Source organism: Cheilinus undulatus, linkage group 1 (genome assembly GCF_018320785.1).
Source record: "Cheilinus undulatus linkage group 1, ASM1832078v1, whole genome shotgun sequence".
NCBI classification, from domain to species: domain Eukaryota; kingdom Metazoa; phylum Chordata; class Actinopteri; order Labriformes; family Labridae; genus Cheilinus; species Cheilinus undulatus.
In genome coordinates this window covers 761315-783460 of record NC_054865.1, presented here as the reverse complement: position 1 = coordinate 783460, position 22146 = coordinate 761315, and the positions used below count along the sequence as shown (strand labels likewise).

At 33.4% G+C, this 22146-nt stretch overlaps 1 protein-coding gene across 1 annotated transcript in view; it reads right to left on the bottom strand.

Annotated features, from left to right (window-relative positions):
• jph3a (junctophilin 3a) overlaps positions 1-10830 on the bottom strand; it is a 28801-nt gene extending 17971 nt beyond the window's left edge. The window contains exon 1 of the mRNA XM_041805562.1: positions 10446-10830. Within this exon, the coding sequence (XP_041661496.1) occupies positions 10446-10827 (382 nt within the window). The 5' untranslated portion in view covers positions 10828-10830. The remainder of the gene's footprint in view (positions 1-10445) is intronic.
• Between the last annotated feature and the right edge of the window lie 11316 nt (positions 10831-22146).

The following is a 22146-nucleotide window of genomic DNA, read 5'->3' as shown; positions in this document are numbered from 1 at the left end:
GACAGGTGGGATTTAAATGACAGCTCACTTTAAGATAGCTTACATGATGTGGCATTCACAGATACACTGGCCCCTCTTTTTAGACCCGTTGACCCTTTTTTCCCATTTTTGCTGTTTTAAAGACATAAATAGCTGGTATGGTACGAAATAAGGAGCTGTGACTGAAGCGGAGGACCGGCTCTTCTCACTGAGCTGGGACTAATAATCCAGATCCCTGAAAAGAGCCCTGTTTCCCTGCCATCAGTAAAGCCATGCTTTATGTTTACTAGCACCATAGAGCAGAACTCATCAGCTGACCGGGCAGTCTTTAATGTGTGCCCGCATCTGTTGGTCCTACACAGCCAATCCAGCCCAGATGAAGACATCCCAGACCGCCTCCATACCAGACTGAGGTACCAGATATCAAACTGTGTCTGCATAAAGCATTAAGGATGACCACTTGGTATCTGAAAAAACAGGTGTTAATCTGAGTTAACGTGAGGTATGAAAGGGTCACATGATCTCAGAACTTTACAGCGGTCTGCTGTAGCAGTGTCCTTTCTGTTCTCTGGTTCAAATGCAGCTTTTGTGTCGTTCTTCTATTTCATAACGTCGTCTCTCTGAGGGATAATGCAGCTGTGTTTTATTGAACACACATCATACATACAGAAATACACACAGCTAGCATGTAGCAGGAAGTAGGTCAGCGGCTGAACTCAATAGTACACATTAATCCTAAGCTGATTTTGTGTTTCGCTGAAAAATGATCAAATTACGTAAAGTAGAAACAGTCCAAATGCAGAGTAAAAACACTGAAGCTTCACTCCTCTCCAACAGAGCAAAACAACGTGGAAAATAGAGCAGCTCACGACAAAACCAACTTTAGAGGAAACTCAGAGAATACTAAGAATAAAAGCTGTGGAACATTCTAGTTTCTTTGGCTTTAAAGCCAAACAGAAGAGTCAGTAGTGGCCACAGCAGAAGTACTGTGTGTGAGGTTAGTGGTTTAAAGAAGAGAAAAATAAAGACTGGATATTCTTAAGACACATCTGGAGCTATTAATGTGAGAGTATGCATCCAGAAGGTGCACCCACTGCAGCCAACAGGAAGTGGAAACAGGGCGTCACTATCAAAACTCTCATAGAGAGTTCAGAAAACTGTCCTTCATAGAGGACATCAGAGACAGGTTCTCTCTAACCTCCTGTCCTTCATAGAGGACATCAGAGACAGGTTCTCTCTAACCTCCTGTCCTTCATAGAGGACATCAGAGACAGGTTCTCTCTAACCTCCTGTCCTTCATAGAGGACATCAGAGACAGGTTCTCTCTAACCTCCTGTCCTTCATAGAGGACATCAGAGACAGGTTCTCTCTAACCTCCTGTCCTTCATAGAGGACATCAGAGACAGGTTCTCTCTAACCTCCTGTCCTTCATAGAGGACATCAGAGACAGGTTCTCTCTAACCTCCTGTCCTTCATAGAGGACATCAGAGACAGGTTCTCTCTAACCTCCTGTCCTTCATAGAGGACATCAGAGACAGGTTCTCTCTAACCTCCTGTCCTTCATAGAGGACATCAGAGACAGGTTCTCTCTAACCTCCTGTCCTTCATAGAGGACATCAGAGACAGGTTCTCTCTAACCTCTTGTCCTTCATAGAGGACATCAGAGACAGGTTCTCTCTAACCTCTTGTCCTTCATAGAGGACATCAAGGACAGGTTCTCTCTAACCTCCTGTCCCTCATAGAGGACATCAGAGACAGGTTCTCTCTAACCTCCTGTCCTTCATAGAGGACATCAGAGACAGGTTCTCTCTAACCTCCTGTCCTTTATAGAGGACATCAAGGACAGGTTCTCTCTAACCTCCTGTCCCTCATAGAGGACATCAGAGACAGGTTCTCTCTAACCTCCTGTCCTTCATAGAGGACATCAGAGACAGGTTCTCTCTAACCTCTTGTCCTTCATAGAGGACATCAGAGACAGGTTCTCTCTAACCTCTTGTCCTTCATAGAGGACATCAGAGACAGGTTCTCTCTAACCTCCTGTCCTTTATAGAGGACATCAGAGACAGGTTCTCTCTAACCTCCTGTCCTTCATAGAGGACATCAGAGACAGGTTCTCTCTAACCTCCTGTCCTTCATAGAGGACATCAGAGACAGGTTCTCTCTAACCTCCTGTCCTTTATAGAGGACATCAAGGACAGGTTCTCTCTAACCTCCTGTCCCTCATAGAGGACATCAGAGACAGGTTCTCTCTAACCTCCTGTCCTTCATAGAGGACATCAGAGACAGGTTCTCTCTAACCTCCTGTCCTTTATAGAGGACATCAAGGACAGGTTCTCTCTAACCTCTTGTCCTTCATAGAGGACATCAGAGACAGGTTCTCTCTAACCTCCTGTCCTTCATAGAGGACATCAGAGACAGGTTCTCTCTAACCTCCTGTCCTTCATAGAGGACATCAGAGACAGGTTCTCTCTAACCTCTTGTCCTTCATAGAGGACATCAGAGACAGGTTCTCTCTAACCTCTTGTCCTTCATAGAGGACATCAAGGACAGGTTCTCTCTAACCTCCTGTCCCTCATAGAGGACATCAGAGACAGGTTCTCTCTAACCTCCTGTCCTTCATAGAGGACATCAGAGACAGGTTCTCTCTAACCTCCTGTCCTTTATAGAGGACATCAAGGACAGGTTCTCTCTAACCTCCTGTCCCTCATAGAGGACATCAGAGACAGGTTCTCTCTAACCTCCTGTCCTTCATAGAGGACATCAGAGACAGGTTCTCTCTAACCTCTTGTCCTTTATAGAGGACATCAGAGACAGGTTCTCTCTAACCTCCTGTCCTTTATAGAGGACATCAGAGACAGGTTCTCTCTAACCTCCTGTCCTTTATAGAGGACATCAGAGACAGGTTCTCTCTAACCTCCTGTCCTTCATAGAGGACATCAGAGACAGGTTCTTTGGACTCCTCACCAGGAAACAAAAACAATTCACCTTGTAGAACAACCAACAGAAGCTTCTAGATCTGCTGGCTGAAGATCAACACTGCGCAAATGTTGCAGAATGTTAGTGAGCTGTTGTGACCAAAGATGAACCTCAAACACCCCATCAACATGAGATGGACTGACTACACATATTTATATGAGACATATTTTATGTTTGATTATAGAAATGTCTCCATTATTTAGCATAGAGTGAAACACCATTTTCTAAAAGCATCATTATTATCATTATAAATCTGTAACCTCCTTTGGCAATGCAAACTGATGATGCCATGCCAATAAAGCGTGTTTAATTAAACTGAAGATGTGAAGAAAATTAACCCAGTTAGCCTGCTAAGCTAGCTCTGCTGCATGCAAACATATGGGCCCCTGGAGGGACAAAAAGGTCATGCAATGTCTCTTTGGTAAATGATGATAGATAGTTGTGTTTAAATGCTTTCCTATTGGTCAGCGTCAGGATGCTTGTCATTGATGCCAGGTCAGGGTGTCAGACTAGGCCGAAGACGCAAGAAGATTCAGACATGCTAGTCTTATGGAACTGTGGTTGTGGGCACCTGATGATGTCAAAGACACAATCAGGCAAAAATCTGGCTAAATTCACTAGTGTGACCTGGTCTTCATCTAGTATACTAAGCCAGAGAAATCCAGAAAGTTTAGCTACACATGTGACATCTAACCTTGAATTCAAAAAGGGAGGTGGGATAAGAAACTCCCACTCCCTTCTGCCTCCTGTCCCTCATCAGCCACAACATCATGCAGCCTATGCTGCTGTTTAGACTTGATTATTAGCCAGAACTATTCAAGGTAGACTTACCTGAGGGAGAAACCAGGAGAGACGGGCATGGAGAGGACACTTTTTTTCACTATCCAGTTCATTTTAAGAAAAACAGCGTTTATTTAAAATCTCTGCACTACATTACCCACAATCCTTGAGTGTCACAGTGACGCCTCTGATTGGTTGACCCTGCCTTTACCTCAGCAACTCTGCATTCTGGTTCTACCACTGAATTTAATGGTTCATTTTTCAACAAAAGATAGTTTCAAGTGTCCTGCCAGAAAAAATCCGACATAGTTGTCGTCTCATCAGCCACGTCTCTAATTCTGCATGAATTCAGCATACCTCACCTCCCTACCTCCCATAACTAGAACATATAAATTACCATCAATATTTTTTTTTTATTGATTGTCCTTTGCTGGCAACTTTTGAGAAGATGCAGTTCCACCCACTTTGCCAAGTTGCCAATTATGGCCAACTATTAGGCAAATTTGGAGGGAACAGGCCACCAACATCCCCAGCTTCATGAACATTCCAACCTGTCCCTTTGAAAGATGTCCCCTTTGAAGCCTTATAAAACACTCCATCCTTTCCTTTGCCATTCTCTAAAGCAGTGGTTCTCAACCTTTTCAACCCGGGACCCCCAAAATGACGGTGTCAGAGACCAGGGACCCAACTGAACCTGAAGGTGGTTGAACAAACAGTCACATGCAGACAAGGCCGTCCATAAGGGGGGATAAATGGGAGATCTTTCTGGGGCCTAGCAAAATCATGGTGCATTGTAAAGTTAAACTGTGGTATTTTATTTTTAACCTGAATCCTAACCACTCTTATGAAAGAATATTTCCAATTCATTTGTGTAGTAAGCATCCCTCTTAAAAATGTAAATCCTTTTGTTAAAACAGAATGAAAATACATTAAAAATAGTTAAAATGGGTTAATAGTGACAAAAATGGTGGGAAAGGTGGTGGAATTAGATTTTAAAAGTAGCAGAAATGGGTTAGAAATGCCAAAAATTACATAAAAGTGGCAAAAAAATAACAAAAATGGGTTAAAGTGGAAAAAATAGGAATATTAAATGGTAAAAGGGGATTCACAGGTGGCTAAAATGGCGTTAAAGTGGCAAAAATAGGTGGAAATTTGGTGAAATGGGACATAAATTGTGCCATAATAAGTGGTAAAAGGGGTTAATAGTGGCAATCATGTGTTAACAGAGCCATCAGTAGGCAGAGAGCTGTAAGATTTGGTTTAGAAGTGGCAAAAACATGGGTTTTAAGTTGCAAAAATTGGTTAAAATTAGGCAAAATTGGTATAAAGTGGCAACAGTGTGATTAAAAAATGTTTTTAGTTTTTTTAAGGCATATAGAGACCCCCTCTCAGTGTCTTGCGGCCCCAAATGGGGACCCGACCCCAACGTTGAGAACCCCTGCTCTGAAGTGTAACAAAACCCCTGAGACACTTTTTCAGTAAAAACTGGAGTATATCAGTATTTACTGGTGTTTTTAAATCATTCAGGTCTGACTCTGAATTTCAGCACATAAAGTATTTAAATTCTTAATTTTGTGCAGACGATGTGCACAGCCACTGCCCTCTATGGGTTGAAAGCTGGCTACTGTAAGTGAATTTTTTTCTATTGGCTGAGCTGGTACCATCTAAAATAGTAAATACCTTCAATGGTGTAAAATATTCTGAATGCATATTTGAAATTTCAGCATAGATCCATCTAATCCAAAACGCTGGGGTTTAGTGACTCTAATGAAGACATTTCAGGGAAACAATCTACGCATTGTTCCTTTAAACTCCCACAGTGTTGGGCCTTTGTGACTAGGAGCTGTCCGTGGTGCTGACTCTGAGGCTGGAGAGTCTGGTGCTCAGCAGCTTGTCTGTGGGAGCAGGAGGCGGCGTGTGGCCTTTAAAACGTTCTCATTATCAGCCAATGATCATTTTTAGAAGCTCTTATTGTTGACAGGCCTGCCTCTGTGTCTTACAGTTACTGGGTTGTGGAAAATGTGTCAGCTCGTGCGTGCTATATTCATCTGTCGGCGGTCCTGCACGTGAGCGGAAGAGGAGCGCGTGACGCAGTGTTGTTTTTTCCCTTTATCGTCGTTTGTGCTGTTTTAGGTGTGACGCTCAGAGCCGCTACGCTCAGAGCCGTTTGAAACGGCCCCCACCTTTGCTGCAGCACACAGACACGGCGTTTTCACTCTGCATCACTTATTGACCTCCTTCATCATCCGGGGCCTCGCGGGGCTCAGTATGGGGCGGGGCCTGACAGTGTCAGTTATCAAACGGCCTAGATTATAAAGCATAAAAAATAAGAGAGCGTAATAGAGACAGCTGGCCAATCAGAGAGCAGCTGGTCTCCAGTGACACGCTGACCTGCTGTCTTCTGGTTGCCATGGTGACAGGGGGTGTGATGCAGAGGGAAGCGTGCGGGGTGAAGGTGTGTTTTTATAAACAGTGATGAGATTTCAACACGGTTTAATTTCTATTATTAGACTGCTGTCCTCTTTTCACCGTCCGCCATGTTTGTTCTCCTCAGCATGCACCCACAGTGTGACTGTGTATGAGGTGACGGGCCCCCGGGTCGCTCACTAAAGACCCCACCCATACCACCCCGACCATACCCCAGCACTGCCCTATAAATCTACTTAGAGCTGTAATAAGAAGTTTCACACTTAAAAGTTAAAAGATTCTAAAAGGACTACTCTAATGAATAACTATTCATTTCTGAGTTCATCCTTTACTCTCAAATATTTCTAGAAGTTAAGAAGCCAGAAAAATCAAAGATAACCTGAGGAAACACTAAGTCAGGGTTTAAATGTTCATTTATTTAAGGTAAAGCCACCCAAACCTATCTGGACCTATGTGAAAAGTCATTAAACCCTGAACTAACTCTGATTAATCGCAGTCTTTCTAAAGCTAAGTTCAGTTTGACTATCCACACTCAGACCTGATTACTGCCAGACCTGGTGGATCCACAATCCCTTAACCAGAACCCGTCTGACAGTGAAGGAGGCTACAAATCTCCAACACATCATGGAACCATCTAAAGAAGAACAGATGAAAAACAAAGTCACTGACATCTGTCATTCTGGGAGACATTTCTAAGGCTCTGGGACTCCAGAGAACCACGCTGAGAGCCATTATCCACAAATGGAGAAAACTGTGAACAGTGGTGAACCTTCACAGGAGTGGCCAGCTGACCAACAGGACTGTAAGAGAATATGGACGACTCATCCAGGAGGTCCCAGAAGAACCCAGAACAATGTGCAACAGTGTAATGGTCTGGACCAGGACCTGGACCACTAGAACCATGAATTCTGCTCTCTAGCAGAAAATCCTGAAGGAGAATGTCTGGCCATCAGTTCGTGACCTCAAGATCAAGACTACTTGGGTTCTGGAGCAGGATCATGATCCCAAACACACCAGCAAGTCCACCTCTGAGTGGACTAAAGACTAAATGAAGGTCCTGGAGTGGTCTAGTCAAAGTCTGGACTTAGATCTGACTGAGATGCTGTGGCATGACCTTAAACAGGCCGTTCATGCTGGAAAACCCTCCAATGAGACTGAATCACATCTATTCTGCAAGAAGAATGGGACAACATTCCTCCACGGTGATGAGAAAGACTCACTGACAGTTATCACAGATGTTTGCTTCAGTTGTTGCTGCCAAGGATGGAACCAGCAGGTATCAGGGTTAGGGGGTACTGACAGGACCAGGTAGGTTTGGATGGATTTACCCATAATAAATGAAACCACTGACTTCAGTTTTTACTCAGGTTATGTCTGTATAATAACTGTAAAATGAAGGATTTCTCTGCCTTTGAAAACTTTTGGAAATAGATTAAAGTAAGAACTCCACTAAAAATGAGCTCAGAAACCATCAAAGAAACAGTTAAGATGAGAAGAACATAAAGAAGTGATCAAAATGAGTCTTTAAAGTCTCCGAGTATCTCAGAGTATTACCCGTCAAAGCTTTGGCTGTATGTGAGTCTAACAGGACACAGCCTACATACTCCCATTTTATAAATCAAAATACTGTCAGTGATGTTCCTCTGGAACGCCCTCAGTGGTATCAGTTCATGGTCGTTGACATTCAGGTTAAAGAGCATTATGACAGCATGGCAGAAGCCATGAACAGGAGCTACAGTGGAACCTAACAGCTGCAGTAGTACAGTAGAGTATTTAGATGATTATAGACCTGAAGACTTTACTTGTTTTAATAATTTGGTTAACAGACTAGTCATTCTGATGCCAACTACCAAACATTGTTGCTGAAAAAAAAAAAAAAAAAATCAGAATTTTTAAAACCCTTTAAAGTAGAAATATCCGTATATTTTTGCACCATGTGTCGGTGCTTTTGATTTGCTAACAAGACATGCAGGTTGATCACAGACTGTAGAAAGAACTGGACAAACCCCGTGTGACGTCGGTCGTCTGCTTTCAATAGGCGGACTCAAACGACTCTTGAAGCCAATCCCTGGAGGCTTCCATATTGAAATCGCGGTCTCAACCGAACTTTGGATCAATCTAACGGTCCGCCCACTTAGCTCGACTTCCTGTCAGCCTTCTAGCTAGCATTCTGGTTGACAGAAACGTAGCCTCTGTCGAGCTACCTGTCAAGCAAATTAGATGCACCAATCAGTGTGCAGTGAGGTTTATCCTCAATATAATCTAAACCAATGTGGTACAAAAAAATTCACCCCCCGTACAGTGGGAGCACAATAAGACACTAGCTAATGAGACACGTTTGGTGTTTGAACCAGGCTGTAAACCAGTTTATGTCTAGGGTAAAAACCGGCTGTTTAACATGAGTCCAGACCGGACTTCAGGTGTTCCTGCAACCAGCCTCAAGTGGACACTCGCGGTATTGCAATTTTTTTCACTTCTGCATTGGCTTCATTTTTCAGGACTGGAGGTTGCCGCATGGATTTGACAAAGACTGCAGACATGTCTCAGTCATCTAAAATTTAAAGCCTTTCAAAGCAAAAGTATGACTATTTAAGATAAGGGGCTGGATGTTAATCATTTAGTTAAGCTGAGCATTTTTAATTCCCAATGCTCCATACCAGCTGCAACATCAAATGTTGTTGGCTAATTGGACATAGAAGAAGCAGACAAGACAAGAGTGATAATGTGGATTAGTACAGACTAGTATTTCCGGTGCTGTCAACAAAGGGATCTGGCTCAGCCTGTTTGGCGAGCTAATCACTGAGATCTGGTATTATTTTTAAAATCTAAAGAACATTAAAAACCTCCTTTTCCCTTTATGACGTTAACTTTAACTTACATGCGATACTGACCACAAGAGTGTGAACTGTAAGATCGGGGTCCCCTTTGGGGGGTTTCCTACTGTCATTGCAAACTTTGCACATTTTCAGCCACGGCTGTTTTTTAGCCCTCAGGGGCCTCGAAGGTCTGTAAGCCCAAACTGCTGTCTGCTGTGAGGGCTTCACTCAAATGCTCAGTTCATTTCAGTTACAGTCTCACTATGGTTGTTGCCCTCTGTGGTTATGTTGCATCTCTTTGTGGGGAAATGTGTCTTTTTCTGACATGTTGATCATATGTATTTGGTCTTTGGAGATGGGTTATTTTGTGTCTCATGTCTTTACTGATTTATTTAACCTCTGCTGTTTTTCTTTTGTTTCTGTTATTCTCTTTTTTTGTCATGCTTTGTTGTTTCTCTTGTTATAGTTTTGTGTTTCTTTGCTGTTTTGTATCTCCAGTTTTATATTACTTTGGTTATTTTAAATATTTCTGTCTTGTGTCAGATTCTTTTCTCCTCTTTGTTGCTGTGTTTTGTCTCTTTATTGCTGTTATACTTTTGTTGCTGTTTTATGTCTCTTTGTTGCTGTGTTTTGTCTCTTTATTGCTGTTATACTTTTGTTGCTGTTTTATGTCTCTTTGTTGCTGTGTTTTGTCTCTTTATTGCTGTTATACTTTTGTTGCTGTTTTATGTCTCTTTGTTGCCGTTTTTTGTCTCTTTATTGCTGTTATACTTTTGTTGCTGTTTTATGTCTCTTTGTTGCCGTTTTTTGTCTCTTTATTGCTGTTATACTTTTGTTGCTGTTTTATGTCTCTTTGTTGCTGTTTTTTGTCTCTTTGTTGTTTTGTGTCTCTGGCACAAGGCTTGCTTCTGCAGTTAAACTCCACACTGTTGTTGTTTTTGATAAACCTGGAACTCACTTGTGTCTGAGAAGAAGATAAACTCTCTGAATCCTCTGAAACTGTTTAGGTCAGTGAACTACACGGGGGCCCCCATAGGCCCCTGAACCCTGGGCCTATTGATCTTACCTACATATCACAGGCTGTGACCTCCATTCAATAAATATATAACAATAAAAATGGTGACCTCCTGAGTTCTGTTTGTCCACATATACTCTAAATTTAGCCCCACCTCAAATGTTGGTGCATTAGCCGTTTTTTTTATGTTTACACCCCAGTGCTCTTTAGAGGGAAGACAACTGTTTGAATACAAAGTCACATCGCCAACTACTAGCCTGGCACAGACTCTACAGCGCTACAGTGTTTTTAGTTGTTTTTGTGGTTTGTGCGCACTGTGGCGGTTTGGAAATGCTGTCATACGAACCCAGAACTATTCGAAGGCAGTTCTGGTTTCAGCGGACCACGTCTGTGTGGCCTGGTTCTCTTTGATCAGACACCCATGGACAGTCAGACCTTCCCCGCCCTCTTACCTCCATCAGAGTAGGTTTCAGTGCCGTATCCGTCCTGCAGCCCGTTGCTCCATGTGCCCTCGTATCGAGCCCCGCTGGCCGTGCTCTCCAGCTGTCCGTAGCGACCTTTGAAGCCCTGCGTCCACTCGCCCCTGTACTCCCAGCGACCCTTGTTCTCCACCCCGATGCCGTGCCTCTTGCCCTGCGCCCAGGTGCCCTGGTAGCTGTTCCCGCTGGGCCACGTGTACACACCCAGGACCTCAAAGCCATGACTCCAGGCACCGGCATATTCGCCTTGGCCCTGCGGTCCCGTGCAGACCCCTCGGCCATGGGCCTTCCCCTGCTCCCACCCCCCGCAGTACGACCCCCCGTCATCAAAGTCAAACCTGCCTCCAGTGGACATGCATGAAACAGGTTAAGGCAAATCCTTAGAACGTCAGAAAGAGAGAAGAGGCCGGTTCAGTCAGGGAGCAGAGGGAGGAGGCCTCGTCTTAGCCGTTAGCATGGAGCTGCAGGCCTCGCCTCCTCCTCTCTGCTCGCTTTACGATGAAGAACAGCAGCTCCTGGCCACAGACTCAGCGGGACGTTTCTGGAACAGCATCACCTCACGATGGAGAGGCGGTCTCAGGCTCAACGGAGGCTCTGAACTGACGAAGGTGGCTGCTGTGCATGCTGCTTCCCATGGGCATGCAGGCTCAGAGTGCTTCTCCACCTCCACCTCCTCCACTTCCTCCTCCACCTTCCTGCTCCACGCAGCCTCGCTGCCGGGCAGCTTGCCGGCCCGTCACCTCGGCTGTGCAGCGGGGCGCTCCAGACAAGTGAGGCCTAGGCTTCTCCAGCAGTCCCAGAGGCCCTCAGAGCAGTGAGCGAGCGAGTGAGCGCACACAGTTAGACATCACAGCCTCACAGCATCCAAACACCCAAACATCCCACTGCCTGAATATCGCTGCAACACTGTCAAGATGAGACAGGAGGATGCTGAGCTCAGACGCTAATAAAAAAATGAGAGAAGTTGGAGGTATTTCTTCTTAGCACGGCCTGGAAACAAGCATCACATCCTCAGAGCATCCAAACAGCCAACCATCCAAACGTCTGAATATCACTGCAGCACCTACAGGAGGAAAAAGGAGGATGCTGCGCTCAGATGCTGTTAAAAAACCACAGAAGCTGGAGATTTTTCTTCTTAGCATGGCCTGGAAACAAGCATCAAGGCTAACGCTCACTCACGCAGCATCATCCTCGCACACACACCTCGGCAGACATCACGGCGAGCGAATCTCTCTCCTCTCATTTCCTGTGATGTAAAGATGAAGCTCTCTCCTCCAGAAGACGAGACAAACAAAGCAGGGATCAGTTATTCCTCTCCGCCATCGTCTCCACACTGCTGTTTTATCCCCAATCCACCAAGTCATCCGTCCTCTGGTGTTTTTCGGCCTCGCTCTTCTCTTTCTATCTCTCTCTCTCTAAAATCTGCTCATTACAGGACTGTTCCACCCCAGCCAATACCCCTCCCCCACACGCTCCATACACACTCACTCAGCGCTCAGCTCTTAAAGAGATAGAGACGGAGCGATGGTGGAGGAGCTGTGTGGACCGATCTGGCTGCTCTCTCCCTGTGGGGATTCAGCCTGCTCCTCCTAATTATCCAGCCTCATTTCACTCCCTCCTTCCCCTCTGCCTCCTCCTCCTCTTCCTCCTCCTCGTCCTCTCAGGCTCAAATCTGGTCACTCAGCAATCTGTTTTCCTGATAACCGGAGCTCTGTGAGCTCATTGATCCCGGGATGCTCTCCCTCAGCTAATTGTTGCTCGTCTTTTTTCCGCCGTCTCGTAGGACCGGAGTCATCTCTGACCTTTTTAAGCACCGGCTTCATCACAATCTGACTGGGAGCGCTCAGCTGGTAAATATCGGTCTGATCAATAACCGGGGCGTGTTGCTATTGGAAATCTTTCAGTCATTGAACACAGCATCTGCTACCAGAAAATGATGTCAAAGACAGACCAACAGTGACCCGACAAGATGATCCTGCATTATTAATCAAGGCTGAAATCACTGAAACCGCTGGCTGTAAACTGCTTCAGACAACTGCTGCTGCTTTATCCCTTCTACGGCAACCTGGAGGGGACAAAAGCACAAGAAAATGTTCAACACAGATCATGGATTTAGAACACCAAGCACCTGACACACAACTACAACCACTAGGGTCGTGAGAATACCACAATTTAACCCTCAGCAGGACTTCAGTCTTCAATCTAATCCTGATCCCCACCACTACTGTGATTACAATTTTATATGTAATTACTTCTAAAGTTACTTATTTTAAATACTTTTAACTAATAAAAGCAATAAATATTTCTATATTCTAACAACACAATAAAACATGAAAAAATTAAATATTTCTATATTCTAACAACACAATAAAACATGAAAAAATTAAATATTTCTATATTCTAACAACACAATAAAACATGAAAAAATTAAATATTTCTATATTCTAACAACACAATAAAACATGAATACAACTAAATATTTCTATATTCTAACAACACAATAAAACATGAAAAAAACGAAATATTTCTATATTCTAACAACACAATAAAACATGAATAAAACTAAATATTTCCAATTCTAACAACACAATAAAACATGAATAAAACGAAATATTTCTATATTCTAACAACACAATAAAACATGAATACAACTTAATATTTCTATATTCTAACAACACAATAAAACATGAATACAACTTAATATTTCTATATTCTAACAACACAATAAAACATGAATACAACTTAATATTTCTATATTCTAACAACACAATAAAACATGAATAAAACTTAATATTTCTATATTCTAACAACACAATAAAACATGAATACAACTTAATATTTCTATATTCTAACAACACAATAAAACATGAATACAACTTAATATTTCTATATTCTAACAACACAATAAAACATGAATACAACTTAATATTTCTATATTCTAACAACACAATAAAACATGAATAAAACTAAATATTTCTATATTCTAACAACACAATAAAACATGAATAAAACTAAATATTTCTATATTCTAACAACACAATAAAACATGAAAAAATTAAATATTTCTATATTCTAACAACACAATAAAACATGAATAAAACTAAATATTTCTATATTCTAACAACACAATAAAACATGATTAAAACTAAATATTTCTATTTTCTAACAACACAATAAAACATGAAAAAAACTAAATATTTCTATATTCTAACAACACAATAAAACTTGAATGAAACTAAATATTTCCAATTCTAACAACACAATAAAACATGAATAAAACTAAATATTTCTATATTCTAACAACACAATAAAACATGAAAAAATTAAATATTTCTTTATTCTAACAACACAATAAAACATGAAAAAAACGAAATATTTCTATATTCTAACAACACAATAAAACATGAATACAACTTAATATTTCTATATTCTAACAACACAATAAAACATGAAAAAATTAAATATTTCTATATTCTAACAACACAATAAAACATGAATAAAACTAAATATTTCTATATTCTAACAACACAATAAAACATGAAAAAATTAAATATTTCTATATTCTAACAACACAATAAAACATGATTAAAACTAAATATTTCTATATTCTAACAACACAAAAAAACATGAAAAAATTAAATATTTCTATATTCTAACAACACAATAAAACATGAATAAAACTAAATATTTCTATATTCTAACAACACAATAAAACATGAATAAAACTAAATATTTCTATATTCTAACAACACAATAAAACATGAATAAAACTAAATATTTCCAATTCTAACAACACAATAAAACATGATAAAAACTAAATATTTCTATATTCTAACAACACAATAAAACATGAATAAAACTAAATATTTCTATATTCTAACAACACAATAAAACATGAATAAAACTAAATATTTCTATATTCTAACAACACAATAAAACATGATTAAAACTAAATATTTCTATATTCTAACAACACAATAAAACATGAATAAAACTAAATATTTCTATATTCTAACAACACAATAAAACATGAATAAAACTAAATATTTCTATATTCTAACAACACAATAAAACATGAATAAAACTAAATATTTCTATATTCTAACAAAACAATAAAAAATTATAAAAACTAAATATTTATATATTCTAACAACACAATAAAACATGAATAAAACTAAATATTTCTATATTCTAACAACACAATAAAACATGAATAAAACTAAATATTTCCAATTCTAACAACACAATAAAACATGAAAAAAACTAAATATTTCTATATTCTAACAACACAATAAAACATGAAAAAATTAAATATTTCTTTATTCTAACAACACAATAAAACATGAATAAAACTAAATATTTCTATATTCTAACAACACAATAAAACATGAATAAAACTAAATATTTCTATATTCTAACAACACAATAAAACAAGAATAAAACTAAATATTTCTATATTCTAACAACACAATAAAACATGAATAAAACTAAATATTTCTATATTCTAACAACACAATAAAACATGAATAAAACTAAATATTTCTATATTCTAACAACACAATAAAACATGAATAAAACTAAATATTTCTATATTCTAACAACACAATAAAACATGAATAAAAACTAAATATTTCTATATTCTAACAACACAATAAAACTTGAATAAAACTAAATATTTCTATATATTCTAACAACACAATAAAACATGAATAAAACTAAATATTTCTATATTCTAACAACACAATAAAACATGAATAAAACTAAATATTTCTATATTCTAACAACACAATAAAACTTGAATAAAACGAAATTATTTCCAATAATTAACAACACAATTAAACATGAATAAAACTAAATATTTCCAATTCTAACAACACAATAAAACATGAAAAAAACTAAATATTTCTATATTCTAACAACACAATAAAACTTGAATGAAACTAAATATTTCCAATTCTAACAACACAATAAAACATGAATAAAACTAAATATTTCTATATTCTAACAACACAATAAAACATGATTAAAACTAAATATTTCTGTATTCTAACAACACAATAAAACATGAATAAAACTAAATATATCTATATTCTAACAACATAATAAAACATGAAAAAATTAAATATTTCTTTATTCTAACAACACAATAAAACATGAATAAAACTAAATATTTCTATATTCTAACAACACAATAAAACATGAATAAAACTAAATATTTCTATATTCTAACAACACAATAAAACATGAATAAAACTAAATATTTCTATATTCTAACAACACAATAAAACATGAATAAAACTAAATATTTCTATATTCTAACAACACAATAAAACATGAATAAAACTAAATATTTCTATATTCTAACAACACAATAAAACATGAATAAAACTAAATATTTCTATATTCTAACAACACAATAAAACATGAATAAAACTAAATATTTCTATATTCTAACAACACAATAAAACATGAATAAAACTAAATATTTCTATATTCTAACAACACAATAAAACATGAATAAAACTAAATATTTCTATATTCTAACAACACAATAAAACATGAATAAAACTAAATATTTTAATATTCTAAAAACACAATAAAACATGAATAAAACTAAATATTTCTATATTCTAACAACACAATAAAACATGAATAAAAGTTAATATTTCTATATTCTAACAACACAATAAAACATGAATAAAACTAAATATTTCTATATTCTAACAACACAATAAAACATGAATAAAACGAAATATTTCTATATTCTAAGAACACAATAAAACATGAATAAAACTAAATATTTCAATATTCTAACAACACAATAAAACATGAATAAAACATGAATATTTCTATATTCTAACAACACAATAAAACATGAATAAAACTAAATATTTCTATATTCTAACAACACAATAAAACATGAATAAAACTAAATATTTCTATATTCTAACAACACAATAAAACATGAATAAAACTAAATATTTCTATATTCTAACAACACAATAAAACATGAATAAAACTAAATATTTCTATATTCTAACAACACAATAAAACATGAATAAAACTAAATATGTTTCCATATTCTAACACAATAAAACATGAATAAAACTAAATATTTCTATATTCTAACAACACAATAAAACATGAAAAAAACTAAATATTTCTATTTTCTAACAACACAATAAAACATGAATAAAACTAAATATTTCCAATGCTAACAACACAATAAAACATGAATAAAACTAAATATTTCTATATTCTAACAACACAATAAAACATGAATAAAACTAAATATTTCTATATTCTAACAACACAATAAAACATGAATAAAACTAAATATTTCTATATTCTAACAACACAATAAAACATGAATAAAACTAAATATTTCTATATTCTAACAACACAATAAAACATGAATAAAACTAAATATTTCTATATTCTAACAACACAATAAAACTTGAATAAAACTAAATATTTCTATATATTCTAACAACACAATAAAACATGAATAAAACTAAATATTTCTATATTCTAACAACACAATAAAACATGAATAAAACTTAATATTTCTATATTCTAACAACACAATAAAACATGAATAAAACTAAATATTTCTATATTCTAACAACACAATAAAACTTGAATGAAACTAAATATTTCCAATTCTAACAACACAATAAAACATGAATAAAACTAAATATTTCTATATTCTAACAACACAAAAAAACATGAAAAAAACGAAATATTTCTATATTCTAACAACACAATAAAACATGAATACAACTTAATATTTCTATATTCTAACAACACAATAAAACATGAAAAAATTAAATATTTCTATATTCTAACAACACAATAAAACATGAATAAAACTAAATATTTCTATATTCTAACAACACAATAAAACATGAATAAAACTAAATATTTCTATATTCTAACAACACAATAAAACATGAATAAAACTAAATATTTCTATATTCTAACAACACAATAAAACATGAATAAAACTAAATATTTCTATATTCTAACAACACAATAAAACTTGAATGAAACTAAATATTTCCAATTCTAACAACACAATAAAACATGAATAAAACTAAATATTTCTATATTCTAACAACACAAAAAAACATGAAAAAAACGAAATATTTCTATATTCTAACAACACAATAAAACATGAATACAACTTAATATTTCTATATTCTAACAACACAATAAAACATGAAAAAATTAAATATTTCTATATTCTAACAACACAATAAAACATGAATAAAACTAAATATTTCTATATTCTAACAACACAATAAAACATGAATAAAACTAAATATTTCTATATTCTAACAACACAATAAAACATGAATAAAACTAAATATTTCTATATTCTAACAACACAATAAAACATGAATAAAACTAAATATTTCTATATTCTAACAACACAATAAAACATGATTAAAACTAAATATTTCTATATTCTAACAACACAATAAAACATGAAAAAATTAAATATTTCTATATTCTAACAACACAATAAAACATGAATAAAACTAAATATTTCTATATTCTAACAACACAATAAAACATGAATAAAACTAAATATTTCTATATTCTAACAACACAATAAAACATGAATAAAACTAAATATTTCCAATTCTAACAACACAATAAAACATGATTAAAACTAAATATTTCTATATTCTAACAACACAATAAAACATGAATAAAACTAAATATTTCTATATTCTAACAACACAATAAAACATGAATAAAACTAAATATTTCTATATTCTAACAACACAATAAAACATGAATAAAACTAAATATTTCCAATTCTAACAACACAATAAAACATGATTAAAACTAAATATTTCTATATTCTAACAACACAATAAAACATGAATAAAACTAAATATTTCTATATTCTAACAACACAATAAAACATGAATAAAACTAAATATTTCCAATTCTAACAACACAATAAAACATGAATAAAACTAAATATTTCTATATTCTAACAACACAATAAAACATGATTAAAACTAAATATATCTATATTCTAACAACACAATAAAACATGAATAAAACTAAATATTTCTATATTCTAACAACACAATAAAACATGAATAAAACTAAATATTTCCAATTCTAACAACACAATAAAACATGAAAAAAACTAAATATTTCTATATTCTAACAACACAATAAAACATGAAAAAATTAAATATTTCTTTATTCTAACAACACAATAAAACATGAATAAAACTAAATATTTCTATATCCTAACAACACAATAAAACATGAAAAAAACGAAATATTTCTATATTCTAACAACACAATAAAACAAGAATAAAACTAAATATTTCTATATTCTAACAACACAATAAAACATGAATAAAACTAAATATTTCTATATTCTAACAACACAATAAAACATGAATAAAACTAAATATTTCTATATTCTAACAACACAATAAAACATGAATAAAACTAAATATTTCTATATTCTAACAACACAATAAAACTTGAATAAAACTAAATATTTCTATATATTCTAACAACACAATAAAACTTGAATAAAACGAAATTATTTCCAATTCTAACAACACAATTAAACATGAATAAAACTAAATATTTCTATATTCTAACAACACAATAAAACATGAAAAAAACTAAATATTTCTATATTCTAACAACACAATAAAACATGAATAAAACTAAATATTTCCAATTCTAACAACACAATAAAACATGAATAAAACTAAATATTTCTATATTCTAACAACACAATAAAACATGATTAAAACTAAATATTTCTGTATTCTAACAACACAATAAAACATGAATAAAACTAAATATATCTATATTCTAACAACATAATAAAACATGAAAAAATTAAATATTTCTTTATTCTAACAACACAATAAAACATGAATAAAACTAAATATTTCTATATTCTAACAACACAATAAAACATGAATAAAACTAAATATTTCTATATTCTAACAACACAATAAAACATGAATAAAACTAAATATTTCTATATTCTAACAACACAATAAAACATGAATAAAACTAAATATTTCTATATTCTAACAACACAATAAAACATGAATAAAACTAAATATAGCTATATTCTAACAACACAATAAAACATGAATAAAACTAAATATTTCTATATTCTAACAACACAATAAAACATGAATAAAACTAAATATTTCTATATTCTAACAACACAATAAAACATGAATAAAACTAAATATTTCTATATTCTAACAACACAATAAAACATGAATAAAACTAAATATTTCTATATTCTAACAACACAATAAAACATGAATAAAACTAAATATTTCTATATTCTAACAACACAATAAAACATGAATAAAACTAAATATAGCTATATTCTAACAACACAATAAAACATGAAAAAACTAAATATTTCTGTATTCTAACAACACAATAAAACATGAATAAAACTAAATATTTCTATATTCTAAAAACACAATAAAACATGAATAAAACTAAATATTTCTATATTCTAACAACACAATAAAATATGAATAAAACTAAATATTTCTATATTCTAACAACACAATAAAACATGAATAAAACTAAATATTTCTATATTCTAACAACACAATAAAACATGAATAAAACTAAATATTTCTATATTCTAACAACACAATAAAACATGAATAAAACTAAATATTTTAATATTCTAAAAACACAATAAAACATGAATAAAACTAAATATTTCTATATTCTAACAACACAATAAAACATGAATAAAAGTTAATATTTCTATATTCTAACAACACAATAAAACATGAATAAAACTAAATATTTCTATATTCTAACAACACAATAAAACATGAATAAAACGAAATATTTCTATATTCTAAGAACACAATAAAACATGAATAAAACTAAATATTTCAATATTCTAACAACACAATAAAACATGAATAAAACATGAATATTTCTATATTCTAACAACACAATAAAACATGAATAAAACTAAATATTTCTATATATTCTAACAACACAATAAAACATGAATAAAACTAAATATTTCTATATTCTAACAACACAATAAAACATGAATAAAACTAAATATTTCTATATTCTAACAACACAATAAAACATGAATAAAACTAAATATTTCTATATTCTAACAACACAATAAAACATGAAAAAAACGAAATGTTTCCATATTCTAACACAATAAAACATGAATAACACTAAATATTTCTATATTCTAACAACACAATAAAACATGAATACAACTTAATATTTCTATATTCTAACAACACAATAAAACATGAAAAAATTAAATATTTCTATATTCTAACAACACAATAAAACATGAATAAAACTAAATATTTCTATATTCTAACAACACAATAAAACATGAATAAAACTAAATATTTCTATATTCTAACAACACAATAAAACATGAAAAAAACTAAATATTTCTATATTCTAACAACACAATAAAACTTGAATGAAACTAAATATTTCCAATTCTAACAACACAATAAAACATGAATAAAACTAAATATTTCTATATTCTAACAACACAATAAAACATGAAAAAATTAAATATTTCTTTATTCTAACAACACAATAAAACATGAAAAAAACGAAATATTTCTATATTCTAACAACACAATAAAACATGAATACAACTTAATATTTCTATATTCTAACAACACAATAAAACATGAAAAAATTAAATATTTCTATATTCTAACAACACAATAAAACATGAATAAAACTAAATATTTCTATATTCTAACAACACAATAAAACATGAATAAAACTAAATATTTCTATATTCTAACAACACAATAAAACATGAATAAAACTAAATATTTCTATATTCTAACAACACAATAAAACATGAATAAAACTAAATATTTCTATATTCTAACAACACAATAAAACATGATTAAAACTAAATATTTCTATATTCTAACAACACAATAAAACATGAAAAAATTAAATATTTCTATATTCTAACAACACAATAAAACATGAATAAAACTAAATATTTCTATATTCTAACAACACAATAAAACATGAATAAAACTAAATATTTCTATATTCTAACAACACAATAAAACATGAATAAAACTAAATATTTCCAATTCTAACAACACAATAAAACATGATTAAAACTAAATATTTCTATATTCTAACAACACAATAAAACATGAATAAAACTAAATATTTCCAATTCTAACAACACAATAAAACATGATTAAAACTAAATATTTCTATATTCTAACAACACAATAAAACATGAATAAAACTAAATATTTCCAATTCTAACAACACAATAAAACATGATTAAAACTAAATATTTCTATATTCTAACAACACAATAAAACATGAATAAAACTAAATATTTCTATATTCTAACAACACAATAAAACATGAATAAAACTAAATATTTCCAATTCTAACAACACAATAAAACATGAATAAAACTAAATATTTCTATATTCTAACAACACAATAAAACATGATTAAAACTAAATATATCTATATTCTAACAACACAATAAAACATGAATAAAACTAAATATTTCTATATTCTAACAACACAATAAAACATGAATAAAACTAAATATTTCCAATTCTAACAACACAATAAAACATGAAAAAAACTAAAT